At 37.0% G+C, this 14,672-nt stretch overlaps 1 protein-coding gene across 4 annotated transcripts in view; it reads left to right on the top strand.

Annotated features, from left to right (window-relative positions):
* The window catches only part of Vps13b (vacuolar protein sorting 13 homolog B), a 543,216-nt gene that overhangs the window by 23,240 nt on the left and 505,304 nt on the right, over positions 1-14,672 (top strand). For all 4 annotated transcript variants that reach the window (XM_021183993.2, XM_029469591.1, XM_029469592.1 and 1 more), the window contains exons 4-6: positions 7,006-7,126; positions 11,795-11,962; positions 12,604-12,785. In XM_021183993.2, coding sequence (XP_021039652.1) covers positions 7,006-7,126; positions 11,795-11,962; positions 12,604-12,785 — 471 coding nt within the window. The remainder of the gene's footprint in view (positions 1-7,005; positions 7,127-11,794; positions 11,963-12,603; positions 12,786-14,672) is intronic.

The following is a 14,672-nucleotide window of genomic DNA, read 5'->3' on the forward strand; positions in this document are numbered from 1 at the left end:
CAGAGCTGGGCACACTGAGTCTGCAGTCAGAGCTGGGCACACTGAGTCTGCAGGCAGAGCTGAGAGCTCCATGTGCTTGTGCTCAGATGCTTTCTCCTTCTGAACTCCTTCACCGTATCCCTTGGAATGGCAGAACCCATGTTTATCCCTACTTCAATTCACCAATCCAAAAAAATCCCGAAAGCCAAGGCAGAGATTTGTTTCCGTGGTGATTCTAGATCCCATCAAATTGGCAAGATTAACAGTCACAGATTCTGATTTCTACTTTAGTGTCTATTTTCTTGCTTGTTTTGGGGGTATGTGTATATTTGTGTACATGCCGTGATGCACATGTGGAATCCATACGATGACCTAGGGTATCAATCCTCACTTTCTACCTCATTTGAGACAAAGTTTTTCTTTTGTCTTTTACTGCTGTGAACAGACACCATGACCAAGGCAAGTCTTATTAAAAAACAACATTTAATTGGGGCTGGCTTACAGGTTCAGAGGTTCAGTCCATTATCATCAAGGTGGGAGCATGACAGCATCCAGACAGGCACGGCACAGGCAGACCTGAGAGTTCTATGTCTTTATCCAAGGTGTGCACCACCACCGCCTGGTCTGAATCTTTCTCTGTCTCCTTTCCTATATAGTTATATTTGGTAGTAAGATATACCTTCTGGAATTGCCCTTTAACTTTAATATTTTACTTAAAATTGCATTCTTCAGGAAAACTCACCCCACCCCCAGGATAGTATGGAGTTTAAGAAGAAATATTTTCATATCCAATTCACAATCAAGCATCTGTGTAGGCTTAGAATTTTTTAAAACTTTAGATTTATTAAAGTAGTTTAATAAAGGTTCAAGCCCCCTTTCTAGCCCACCATCCAAAGGTAGGGGATTAAAGATGGTATATAGGACAAGGGGATAGGAACCTGTTTAGCAGTAGTTCCTTGGGGCGATCCTAATCTCTGTTGTCAGGATACTAACAATCCAATTCAAAGAGTGTCTCCAAACATGAATCAGCAGTGGTGGCATAATCCATCCGAAAGAGCTAGTGCCTCCTCTGCCAAATCGACACGAGCCAGTGGGAGTGGACAGAACCATCCAGAAAGCCAGGAGAAATGTTGTGCTGTGCCTCTCTCAACAAAGTGAAGATCAGTTAAGACTAGAGACCAATGAAACACTGCTAGGCTAGCTATCCAAGTGCCCGGCACTGTTGAGTCCTATTTATACTCTCTCTAAACATTATGTGTCTTTTCTCTGGTCTTGCTTCAGCAAAACATCACAAGTCTATCACCTGACAACCATAATCCACTTCAAATCTGTTTTTCAAGCTTGAAATTAGCAGGCCTCATCAGCATCATTTTCAAAGTTAGAATGGATATTGAAGTCAGATCACAGCCCACTGTCTTTTGGATCCTGAGAATGTAGGAGAGTCATTAGTTGCATTGGGGCATTAAAAACAGATGGTCCTTTGGGGTGAGGGAATGGCATAAGAGTAATGAGAAAGGGAATTGAATCAGTTTCAGAGTTTAAATATTTTGTTTTAGAAATGGTTGTGAATATTTATAATCCCTTGTGTGTGTTCATGTATGCATGTGTATGTCTACAGGTGCACTCACTTGTGCTTGTGTTTTTGAGGTCAGAGGTGAAGTTTTGTCTCTTCTGGAATGCTCTCCACTTTATTTTATGAGACAATCTTCTGCTGAACCTGGAGCTTGGCAATTTTGGCTGTTCTGTCCAGCCAGAGGTCAGCCTGTCCTTGCCCCCAAGCACTGGGACCGCTATCCAGCTTTTTATGTGGGTGCTGGGAATCTAAACTCAGGTCATCTCCTTGTATGACAAGCAGTTGTGCTGGCTTTTGTCAACTCAGCTAGCATCACTTGGGAAAGGCATTCAATTGAGGAATACCTCCAGAAAAATGGGCCTGTGGGAGTTTCTCTGGGGGCATTTTCCTGATTATTGATTGATGTGGGCAGGCCCACCCCACTGTAGGTGGTACCATCCCTAAGTAAGGTGGGCCTGGGAGCATGGGACTGGGAGGCAGAACTGGGGATTAACTACAACACATGGGTCTCATCATCATGACCTCATCTAAATCTAATTGTTTTATGTTTATATATCACTACATGAATTTTGAGCTTAAGCTTCTAACCCATGAATTAAGTTTGATACAGCTCTCAGTATGTAGGGGTAAGCCAGAGATTTCCACTTTAAAAGTTATTTTTTATTTGTGTGTGTGTGTATGTGTGTGTGTGTTTTTGTGCATATGTATGTGTGACTCTGGAGGCCAGAAGGCGGTGTCCGATCACTCAGGGCTGGAGTTATAGGCTGCTGTGAGCTGCCTGACGTGGGTGCTGGGAACTGAACTCTTGTTCTCTGAAATAGCTGCAAGTGGTCTTAACTTTAGAGCTATCTCTAAGCTCCAAAGTTCTCATATTTGTCATGAGGCTTAGTAAATTCTCTTCCCTGGTTCTGTTTTGTACTCACAAGCATGTACCGGAGTTCCCTTCTGTTCTCTGGCTCTCTGAGGGGTAGTAGTGCTCACTGAGATTCTTTATGATCTGAGAATTACCACAATACTTATTACCTGAGAGGGTGAAAATGAATGTTTGAGGCTTGTATTAGTTTATTTCCAAGATCTTTTCAGTGTCTCAGGATTATAGCTGGGTGAGCTCCCAGCCTTTTCTGCTCACCGAGTCAGAAAAGCACAGTGCACATCACTTCTTCATTCCACTATTCAGTTTCTTTCTTCAACTCTTTTTCGTATTTTAATTTGTTGTTGTTTTTATAGTGATCCAGTTAACTATTTTAAGTTTTGTCTTCAATCTTATTTCAACTTTGTGAATTTGCTAATTGATGGTTTCAAGCTTTAGGTGACTAGACCTGTAAAGGCTAAGGATACAGTCTGCTACCTAGAGCTGTGATTTGTCTGATAAGAATAATGATCTATTTGCATTCAGTACTGGCCTCTTTTCCCTCTGTTGGGGAAGAAATACATTTTTGCTTGTTTAATGAGGAGCAAAGGGCAGTATTTTCAGAAATATGTGATTCCCAAGAGAAAACATTCTTTTACAGTGAAATATGCTTTCCAGACATTTTGGAAAAATTGAAACCCAAAATAAGAGAGAGAGAAATGTAATGTTTTGGGGTTAAATGTTATCTCAAATATTCTGACAAGTATTTTGGAGAACATGGTTTCCTTTATTTGAAGTTGAAGGTTTTCATTGAATAAAAATTTGTAATATTCCAAAGAAATTCCTACTGGTGGAAAACAAGATGAATTAAAAAATAATGATGGAAGCAATTCTAGTTTTAGTATATAGTACATTTATTTCATAGTTTTGTTTTTGTTTTTGTTTTTTTTTTGTTTTTGTTTTTTTTTTTTAAAGACAGGGTTTCTTTGTGTAGCCCTGGCTGTCCTGGAACTCACTCTGTAGACCGGGCTGGCCTCGAACTCAGAAATCCACCTGCCTCTCCTCCCTAGTGCTGGGATTAAAAGTTGCACCATCACTGCCGGGCTATTTCATAGTTTTATTTTTGTTTCATTTTTTATTTGATTAGATTGGGCAGGGTATGACTAGAAGCCTACTTGTAATTGAGACATTTAAAAATATAGTTGAAGTCAAAACAAATTCTAATTACCAAAATGATTCTTACCTAATTATAATATGTATATAATCACAGCTTCTTAACTACAATAAAGAAGTATTCACACATTTGGTAATGCTTGTTTCATAGCATGTATTTCTTTGAGTATCATGATTAATGCCCATTTGTATACATACTAAAATTTCAAGTTTATTGTAAGTGTATTAAGTTTGCTTTTGTCTTTCCAGTAATAACAATGTAGTTCTCTACAGAAGTTTTATTAACTTTGTGTGTGCGTGTGTGCGTGTGTGTGTGTGTGTGTGTGTGTGTGCGCGCGCGCGCGCGCGCGCGCATATGCATTATTTGTTTTAAACTCAGTGGAAACTCATTTAGTCTACCATATTCCCTTTTGCTTCTAATAACATTATAAATATAAAAGTAACTTCTTTCTTTTGCTTTAAAATGTTTGCCGTCTCTTGTACACCAGATTTATTGTACTGTGGTAGCATCGAGTGACTTTTGGCTGGAATGCTTATTGTGACATCACTGTGATCTGATGCACGTTGTGATTTCAAGTGGTTTCAGTGTTAAATATTTTCATGATTATGCTATTTTTGGCAGTTCATGTACGAGTTTTTCCACATCTTGTTAATGAACATGTTTTACTTCTGGGCTTTTAAGGCAAACACATGTTTCAAAAATTAATAATGTGCTTTTAATGTTAATATTATGCAGAAGTATCTAACTGGACATTTTGAGTTTATTTTTTTCGGCTTCAAGTATTTGAGGTCTGAAGCATAACCCAGCTAACAGAAGATGCCATTGTAAAGACTGATTATGAAGTTGTTTTGTAGAATACACTGTGGAATTATTATGCATTATCTTAAAAATGGAAAAAAGTTTTTTGCAGGTTGCCTTTGTTTATGATGTCCAATATTTTGGCTTTTGTGTATATGAAGTTTTAGACAATATTTTCCCTAATGTGCTACTAGTATCTGAGGTTATCCTCAGTTGTAAAAGTCTCACCTTTTATTGGGGTATATTTCTTTTGTGTTACCGAATAAGGATTTTCTCTGGTTTTATTGAATGTATATGTGTGTTATGCGTATTTGTATTGTTTGTGTGGCTCTTGTGTGGGTGGGTGCTGTGTTTTGTGTGTGTGTGTGTGTGTGTGTGTGTGTGCGTGGGCGTGCATGAGTGGAGTCCAGATGTTAATGCCAACTGTGTTCCTTTGCTGCTGTAGTGTTTATTTACTGAGGCATGGTCTCTTGCTAAACCTGGGGCTTGCTGACTCTGCTAGTCACCTTGCCCTGGTGACATCTGTTTTTTTGGTAGGTGCTGGGAATGCAAACTCTTGTCTTCACACTTGTGTGGCAAGTGTTTGACCTGTGGAGCCATATATCCAGTGCTGAAATTTTGTTTTATATGTATATTTGAGATTTACTTATTTTCTGTGAATGGTTGCTTTTCCTGCATGCATATTGTGCACCACATTCATGCCTGGTGCCCTAGAGGTCAAAAGAGGGTGTTGGAGCCTCTGCACCTGGAATTACGGACAGTTGTGAGCAGACATGTGGGTGTTGGGAATCAAACCCAGGTCCTCTGCAAAAGCAGCTTGATAGGCATTTTCTGTCCCTTGGTGATGCAGATACAGGCCAGATGAAGTTAGATTAAAGGTAGGTAAATTCAGGTTTATCAGAAGGCAGCTCTCTGGTGGGTTCACCAACCTCACAGGTGGAGGTCAGTGAAGTTACACGGGGTTTTATAGAGGTTAGGTGAGTAGTGGTGGTGTGTCAGCTAGGAGCTGGGGTTGTGACCATATGTGGTCAAAAACTGAGCCCCTGGAGGGCACTCTTGGGTGGATTGCTGGAAACGTGGAGATGAGGAGTGATCATGACTGGTTGGTCAGCTTGAGTTTTCTCTGTGTGCTGAGTAGGGGAAGCAGGGCAGAGAGGCTTTTCCAGCTTATGCAGGGGGAAGAGCAGGGGTTCCAGCCTAACAGCTTTGCGGAGTCACCTTTCTATATAAAAAGTTTTTCATACTTTTTACTTGCTCCTAGTACAATTAGATCAGCAAATTTAGCAGTTGTTTTTTGTTTTAAATCTTTTTTTGTGTGTGTGAAATAAAGAGAACTTTCTCCCCATTATTATTATAAATGTCATAGTAATAATTGAGTAGTGAAGTGATGGCAGGGCAGGGCATTATCATTTAACCTTTGTGTGGGTACTTTTCTCATGACCTGTTTGCATGTTGTAGGTTAAAAGTGTGTACTTTTATTCTTAAAAAGAGAATAATGAGTTGAGAATACCTTATTTAGCTATTTTTTCTTATATCTGCTTCCTTTTACATTTAATTAGTATGAATGTGTGTGTGTAGTGAATTTTAAGGTCCAGCTTACCATGTTTTCTCAAATGGACCCACTGTCTTCTTTCTGTTACTTTTAAAAAAATAAAGAAAAAATAGTGCATGGAACTAGTTACATGTGTTTTTGATAGATTTTTGAAATCCTTCAGGATAGGCATAACTAATTTACCTTAGGAAATAAGTCCACCAATTAAGACGTATAACAGTTATATAAGTGTTAATGTAGGACATAAAATTAATACTCATTTGAATTTTATAAATAGGGAGCTAAATAAAAATATGCAATTTAAGTTTTAACATTATCCATATCAAACCAGTGTAAGTTTTATATCTAATACCAATAACAATTTAGTAAGCATTGTTAAGTTGGATGCAAAAATTGTAAGAATTGTGACATTAATAATAATTAAAGATAAATAAGATGACTACTTGATTCTAAATAATTAGAATTTTAACATATAAGCTGTTCATTAATTCCATTTATTTTGTGTTTGGTTTTGAAAATCATTAAACATTTTCTATTAATAGTCATATAGTTTTGTAAAGCCATAAATAAGAATTTTTTGTATATTGTCAGATAATTTGTTTTGGTACCAGCTAAAGAAAGAAGCTTTAAGATAGAGTGTGTGTGTGTGTGGTGTATACATTGGAGGGTAATTGCATGTTCTTTTTCTCACGCCACCTTATTCCTTTGATGGTTTCTTGCTAAACCTGGAGCTTGTAGTTTTTGGCTAGATTGGCTGTCATGAAGCACCATTGATCCTTCAGTCTCTTCTTTGCTCTGTGCTGGGGTTTCAGGTGTGTGCAGCACCATGTTTGGCCCGTCAGGTGTAGGCTGAGATTCACAGTCCTCATGTTATGTATCAAGTGCTGTTAACTGCTGAGCATCTCCTCAGACCTGAAATTAATTATAGTTAAGTGCTGTTTGCAAATGTAAAATTTGAAAATAGGTTACATAGACACTCAGAGCTAACCACTTTTAGTAATTGTAAATTCATATGCTGACCAAAATGTCCTAGTTCTTGAATGTGATCAGTGTTTCTTTTTCCTTTAAAATAAAAATAGGATGATCATGAAAGCTGTGGTTCTAATTCTACCAACCGTAGCACTGCTGAGAACACAAAATCATCCATAAAACCCCGAAGAATTCAGCAGGCTGCTCCTGCAGACCCTGACTTACCACCAGGTAATCCTAGTGTTGACATTGCTGTTACTACTGACCATGTGGTAGTGCTTGTGGAATATACATCTTCAGTCTTATTTGCTCTCATAAAATGTTTAGGCCATGTGCACATGTGCTTCAGAACATGTCAGGTCCAGAGCCTTCGCAGATGGCTTCCAGTTAGATCTTGGTCCATTCTTTGCAGCAAGTTAGTCTGAGCCTCTCTCAGCAAAGACTCAGATTCCCTGCTGTGCTTTGTGCTGAGAGCTGACTGGATGCTCTAAACGTTACCAGGAAGATTATAGAATATTCTAGCTGTGGCTGAAGGAAACCTTAGCTACTACCTTTTTTACCTTCTGATGTCCTAATTTACTTGAGATGGTAGTGCATTGCAAACAAACACTTCCTTGGCAAATATTTCATGAAGAAAAGCTTATTTGAAGCTAACATTGTTGTTAAATGCATTGCTGCTTCCTCAGTCAACTGTTAGTCACTTCTTTGGTTTTTAAAATTTTTATTGGTCACTGTTTTTGTGCATTGTAGTGGAGATCGGTGCCTGTGTTGTTGTGCCTAGTTTTGTAGGTTCTCTGCTAGTTTAATCCAGCCAATGTCAGAGGTTAGACTAGGCACACTGTTTGCAGCCTGCCATTCTCAGAACACTGGTCTGTTCAGATACCATTGCCCTCCAGATTAGCATCCTCAGCAAGTGCTCTGGGCAACTTAGCGCTGATTGTTTATATAACTGTCTAGCAAAGGTGGCAATCTAGCTGGCTTTCAGTTCCTTTGAGCTTAAGACAGTGCCACAAGATATTTCTAAATGTTTCCAAATTTGCTTAATATATTTCCAGAATTTTCTCTTAACTTCTTACTAATTACTCCTTTGGGAAAAATTAAACTGTAAATTAAACTGTAGTTTATTCTAATTTATTAATTATGTAGCTTCCTAATTTCCTCAAATTTGACCATGTGTCTCCTTAAAATTTCCAGCATCATCCATGGTGTATAAAACTTTTCTTTTGCTCTAGTCTCTCTTGTGTCCTCTTTTGTATCTATCTTCCTTTCTGTCAGTTTTAGGTTAACTAAGATTTGTTCAGTGTTTTGTTTTTCTTGAAAAAGACCTCAAAATGTTACTTATTAACTTCAGATAGAATCTTTCTAAGGCTGACTTGTTGTGAACTGGGATTCTAGACATTTAATAACTCTTCAGAACCAGCAGTAGGATTTACACCACTAGAATCATGACAGTTGGCTGTTTTCAGTGCCATAAAACAGAGCTATGCTCTACCTGGGTGGCTTGAGGTTGCCGTGTGCTCTTTTTTACCCTGACTGCAAAGTTAGGAAGTTGTTAAGCAACTGGATCTGTTGGCCAAATACTGGGAAGCAGATCAGTTAACTTTTGCTAAAGAGGGAAAAAGGAAAAATTGAGAATCAGATTGGATAAACAGTGATCATTTGTTTAAAGGATGACCTATTATTCTGCCTTGATTTCTTTCATGATGGAGGCAAGCTCCTATTTCTAGCTTTCCTAGGGCAGGGTTATGTCTCTTTGGTTATAGTTTTGAAGTTGAAACATTCATATGCATCTGAAAATGATTTAAAATGTTAACATTTAAATTTTTTATGTACATGGGTGTTTTGCCTTCATGTGTCTGTGCACTGCTTGTGTTCCTGCTGCTTGCAGAGGCCAGAAGAGGGCCCAAGGATCATAGTTACAAGGTTTGAACTGGGTTTTACTGGAATAAAGCTAGCGCTCTTAACAATGGAATAATCTTACCAGCTTCTACAGAAATGAGATTAAGAAAAGTATTACTGTTGTCAGTAGACAGTCATTTGTTCTACTGTTTTGTTGGATTAATAGCTTTCTAATTATTAATCAAAAAAAAAAAAGGCAGGCAAAAAATTCAGGAAAAAAAGCAGGAGCTGCATCTAAAACAGTCTTTCAGACTGTGCGTCTTGACCAGTTAGTACATTGTTAAAGCAATTCAATGGGTAACAGTAAGCGTTTTTTGTTGTTGTTGTTGTTTGTTTGTTTTTTAAAATTAATACCTCAGGGTAGAAAAACCTCAATATGTAAAAGTCAGATCTTAGGAAACTTGTGCATGTGCTGTGATTGATGTCATATTTCTGAATGGATGAAGGCCAGAAGAGATTGAGTCTAACTGATTGGAAGGGTATTGCTTTGTTTACAGTCAGAGTCTATTAATTGACATTTTTCTTTATGAAATATTTTCTCTTTTAAATTGTATGCTAGGAAGCTTAGAGATAAACTTGTGTTTTGCTATGTAGATGTACAGATGTGTTACAACACATATACAGCATACACACACACACACACACACACACACACACACACAAATACACATTCAGACACACACTTTAATGCAAGTACTTAAGGTTTGGTTAACCTCAAAACTATGTACTAATTGGGCCAGAAACTATAACATCTTCGATCTGCAGTAGCATAATAAGTGGCCATGTTCTGTGAAGGGCCACTTAAAACACGGTAGCTGTATGTTTTTGCCAGTCTTCTGATAATATTATGAAACAAGCCATAAATGATTAATAAAGTAATGATGTGCTTGTGTGCTAATAAACTTGAGTCTTGACAAATTTTGTATAGCCCATACTATCCTTTCTGACCACCATGCAAATGATCAGAAGAATGTAATTATTGATATGTTTTGGTTTACATTTACATTTTTTAGTTTTATCTTTTCTGAGCTCTGCTTTTATTCTTATCCCATCCTTGCTTACTATTTTCAGAGTGGTAAAGTATCCGTTCCCTCCATGTACTTTTTCTGGGTTTCATAGCTATACTCGATGGGAAAGATGGGTAGAGTACTTACCTACAATTGGAACTGCATTTTACTGTACACACACACACACACACACACACACAAACACACTTACACACACTTTGTTTTGTTACCTGGAAATTTTTCTTGTTCTACTAATAACATGATTCCAGGACATTAGTATATTTTACATTTTTTAAAATTAGTGTAGCCATTTGAGTATTTTTTCTGTAGTTTAATCTGTTTTTCTTTAGTATGTTTTCATTTTCAGATTTGTAAAATATTTGACATATAGGTAGGTAAATCCTTGCATACATGTCTTTATTTCTGTAAAGTAATTTTTACTAATTTATAGAATTAAAATGTATGAGTAATGTTTCCAGCATAGATGAAAAAATTATTGTATGACTGCATGGCTGTTTATTTTTATTATTACAAATCTTTCTTTGAAACTTTAGGTGAACAACTGCTGTTCCATATATTTCATAAATAATTGAGGTTAATATTTTTCCATCTTACTTTTGTTTTGTCACTTTGTGTAAAAAAAACCTTAAAATTTACATTTTTATTACATTTATTTGCTTGCTTGCTTGTTTGTTTTATGTATGCATGTATGTTATACTTGTGTCATAGGTCATGTGTGGAGGACAGCTTGAAGGAATTGGTTTTTTCCCCACCATGTAGGTCACAGTGTCAGGTTCAGGTCACTAGGCTTCTGAGGCTAGTTCTTTTACTTTCTGAGTATCTTGCTTTCCTTATCCTGGTGTTCTTTATTTTCTTTCTCTCACTTCTGTGCAGTACAGAAATGTGCATGCATGTATGCAGTACATGCATATGTATGCATAGTGGCTAGAAGTTAACAATGTCAGTATTGTTTTTCTCTTGCTCTCCACTTTATCCTTTTGAGACAGGGTCTGTCTCTGAGACTGATGTGCATCAATTCAGCCAAACTGGCTGCCTGTGGAGGTCTAGGGATCCACCTGTTTGTTTCCCCATCTCTGGTTACAGATATGTGTGAGCTACAGTACCTGGCTCCTTTTCCATGGCACTCAGGCTCCTATATTGAGTGGCAGGCACTTTACTCACTGAAGCATCTCTCCAGTCCTGTAGTTGTTGTTGCCCCCCACCATATAGCACTGATTGGCTTGGAACTTGTTATGTAGAACAGATTACTTTTGAACTCAAGGAGATCAGCCGACCACCCTGTTCCAGCAGCCCTGTGTTCCTTACTGTTTCCTGTCAGTCTCTCTGTTTTCTTACTGCACTCATGTTTCTCCTCTACTGCGTGTCAGGTTCTGTGTTAGCAAGGGCAGTTAGATCCATCAGTTGGCTGCATTTCTCCCAGCTTTCTGTTCTGACACGTAACTTAGATATTTTTATCACAAAGGAGGACTACAGAGATGGGAATTATTTTAAAAAGAAGCTTTCCTTTGGATGCATGGCACAGACAGCATGTAGTGACATTGTTGCACTTCAGTTAATTACTCAATTAATTCTTGAGATCATTTCTTGTTATGAAGCCTTGGCTAGTCTAGAACTCTTCTTTCTCCTGGCCCAGCTCTAGAGTAGCTAGGAAAATAGGTATGAGACACCATATCAACTGTACATGAAACAGGCAGAATCCAGACAAAGTATTCTATAGATCATCGTGTGGGATGTAGGTTTGCATTATTAAATATGATCTCTGGTTTAGTATATTGGTTCATGTTTCCTTATGGCGTCTTTTAATGAAAGTGTATGTTTGACTGTCTGCTAGTCTAATTTATTTAAACTTTAGTTTCTTCTTTACAGAATATTCTAAAATAATACTTTTCATGTACATTGTTTAGTCGCATTCCAAGAGTACTAATTGATAGCTACTAGACTTGTAGCTAATTGAGCTCTCTTTACTTTGTAGGATATGTGCAGAGTCTGATTAGACGAGTTGTAAATAATGTAAACATTGTTATAAATAATCTCATACTAAAATATGTTGAAGATGACATTGTTCTTTCTGTCAACATCACTTCTGCTGAATGCTATACCGTGGGTGAGTTATGGGATCGTGCATTCATGGATATTTCTGGTGAGTAAATGTCAAAAAAATAGTGTTAGTGTATACTTTTTTTCATAAATGATAAAATACCATTTATTTCTTAATCTTCTTTTGAAGCCTTTTTGGTAGCTGTAATATAAGCTTTATGCATCTGATGTGGGAAAAGTACATGTATACAAAAATTCATATATAACTACAGGAGGTTAACAGCAGTTTAAGAAACCATGAAACAATTTAAATTTTTTCTTCCCTTTTACCTATCTGGTTATTTCAACTGTGATGCGCAGTGTTTTACAGTGTTTGAGTTGTAGCACTAAGAATATATTTGCTTTGAGATTGCAGTGCTTTTTAGTGAATGAAAGTGAGTGTATTGCTTCATATACCTTTATGAGAACATATCGAAGTTGATTATCTTGAAGCTCTTAGCTATGACTCGCCTCATTCTTGTGCTTAACTTGAGAGAGCTATATAGTGCTAACACGATTTAATAACTGCCACTTACTGTGATTATGCTTGGGCCTTCTATGTAGGCAGACATTGCCCTGCTTTCATTTGTAGGAGAGGCTTTAATAAATAGTAACATGGTATATGTTTGATACATTTAGAACTGCATTCTAATTTCCTTTTTGGCTCACAGTGGTTTTTTTTCTCTCTCTTTTTTCTTTTTTAAGCAACTGACCTGGTGCTGAGGAAGGCTATCAATTTTTCTGACTGCACAGTTTGTCTCGATAAACGAAATGCTAGTGGCAAAATTGAATTTTACCAGGATCCTTTATTGTACAAATGTTCTTTTAGAACTCGCCTGCATTTTACATATGATAACCTAAATTCCAAGATGCCATCTGTTATTAAAGTGAGTATCTCTGTTTCTAGTAGTCTGCTGACATACCTTTATTTTGTTTATTGGTTTTTGTGCATGGTATTTATAATGAAAATAATCAGAGGGAAAAATGAACTTCATAAATATATGTGCTTTTTGTTTTTACAAAAGGTTAAGTATTGGTTTTTAGATTCTTAACTTTTTGTATAATGTGTTCTGGTAGAGATATTTTGGAGGCAATCTTTTCTGCAACTATAAATTTCCTTTTTAGTCTTGCTGTCTATTATTAATCTTTATTTAAGTATTGAGGTCATCAGATAAAAAAGTAGAAAAAGGCCCCAAGATCCAGTACTATTCAGGAGCTTAAGCATAGCAGCAATCTGTATTTTAGTCCTTATAATTTGCTTGACATGATATGAAGACTAGTTATTTTCTTAAGCTGTTTTATAAGGTATGTTATGATAACCTAATCCGGTACTTTAGTCTGTTGACTTAAATTTTTTACTGCTGCTGTTGAAACTGGGTCTAACTTTGTAGCCCTGGCCATCTTGCAATTCACTATGTATCCCAGACTGGCCCCAGGTTAGTGGCAATTTCCCTGTCCTAGCTTTCTGTATGCTGACCCACCATGAGCTACCATGCCAGGGCAAGTATTAGCTTTTGACCCATAGTTTCAATATCTAAATAAAAATTTAGCATACTGGAGCTTTCCAGGATATGTGTTTTGATTCATGTAAATATTTGTTGTTCTCTAAGTTGCTATGTCTTTTCAGTGTAACACTATATACATTGTATGTACGTAAGCATAAATCTTGTTTTACTATCCACTAGTTTTCTGAATATTATCACTTTTTATGACTATACCTATATAAAAATTAGACTTTCTTTTTTTTACACCACATTCTAGTAAAGTACACTTGTAAAAAAGTATAAAAACATATCTTCTTGAATCTTTGAAAACTGATTTCCGAGAACCTTGGAATTTTCAGCTTGAAAAGACTTTAAGGAACATCTTACTTTCTGGATGTGGAAACCAGGGCCCAGATAAGTAATTAGGTTGATACCGTATAATAAGTTAGTGGTAGCACAGAACAAGAGTGCTGGATGCTTAATTCCTGGCTCAGGGCTGTTCTAACTTCAAACAGGACACCACACTTTTCTGGTAGAATATTATGAAATATATTTCTGAGAATACAACTATAAATCTTTCATCATTATATGGGAATTGCTATTATTTTCCCTCTTATTGAAAATAGGTGTTTTCTCATTTAATATATTCTGATTATGGTTTTCCCTCTATCTACTCCTGGTTCCTCCTTAATTTCCCTCCCATCCGTACTTACCCCCTTCCATGCTTTTTCTCTCTCTTAGAAAATGGGGTTCTAAGAGAGAATAATAAGATAACATAAAACAAAATAAGATAAAACAAAAACTAACATCTTAGATTAGGACAAAACAGGAGAAAAACAGCCCAAGAAAAGGCAGAAGAAACAGATACAGATATAGATGCAGAGATCCACTCATTTGCACACTCAGGAATCCTATACAAACACTAATTGGAAGCCATGATATACACTTAAAGGGCTCTCGAATTTCTTACGAATGCTGTCCCAGTCTTTGTGAGTTCTTATGTTGTGTGTCAGTCGTGCTGACTCGGAGGGCCTTGTTTCATTGGTGTTGTTTATCCTCTACATTTCTTTTTTTTTTTTTTTTTTTTTTTTTTTTTTATTGTGAGGATTTCTTTTTTTTTTTTAATTTTTAATATTTTTATTACATATTTTCCTCAATTACATTTCCAATGCTATCCCAAAAGTCCCCCATACCGCCCCCCACTTCCCTACCCACCCATTCCCATTCTTTTGGCCCTGGCATTCCCCTATATTGGGGCATATAAAGTTTGCAAGTCCAATGGGCCTCTCT

Source organism: Mus caroli, chromosome 15 (genome assembly GCF_900094665.2).
Source record: "Mus caroli chromosome 15, CAROLI_EIJ_v1.1, whole genome shotgun sequence".
Classification (NCBI taxonomy): Eukaryota; Metazoa; Chordata; class Mammalia; order Rodentia; family Muridae; genus Mus; species Mus caroli.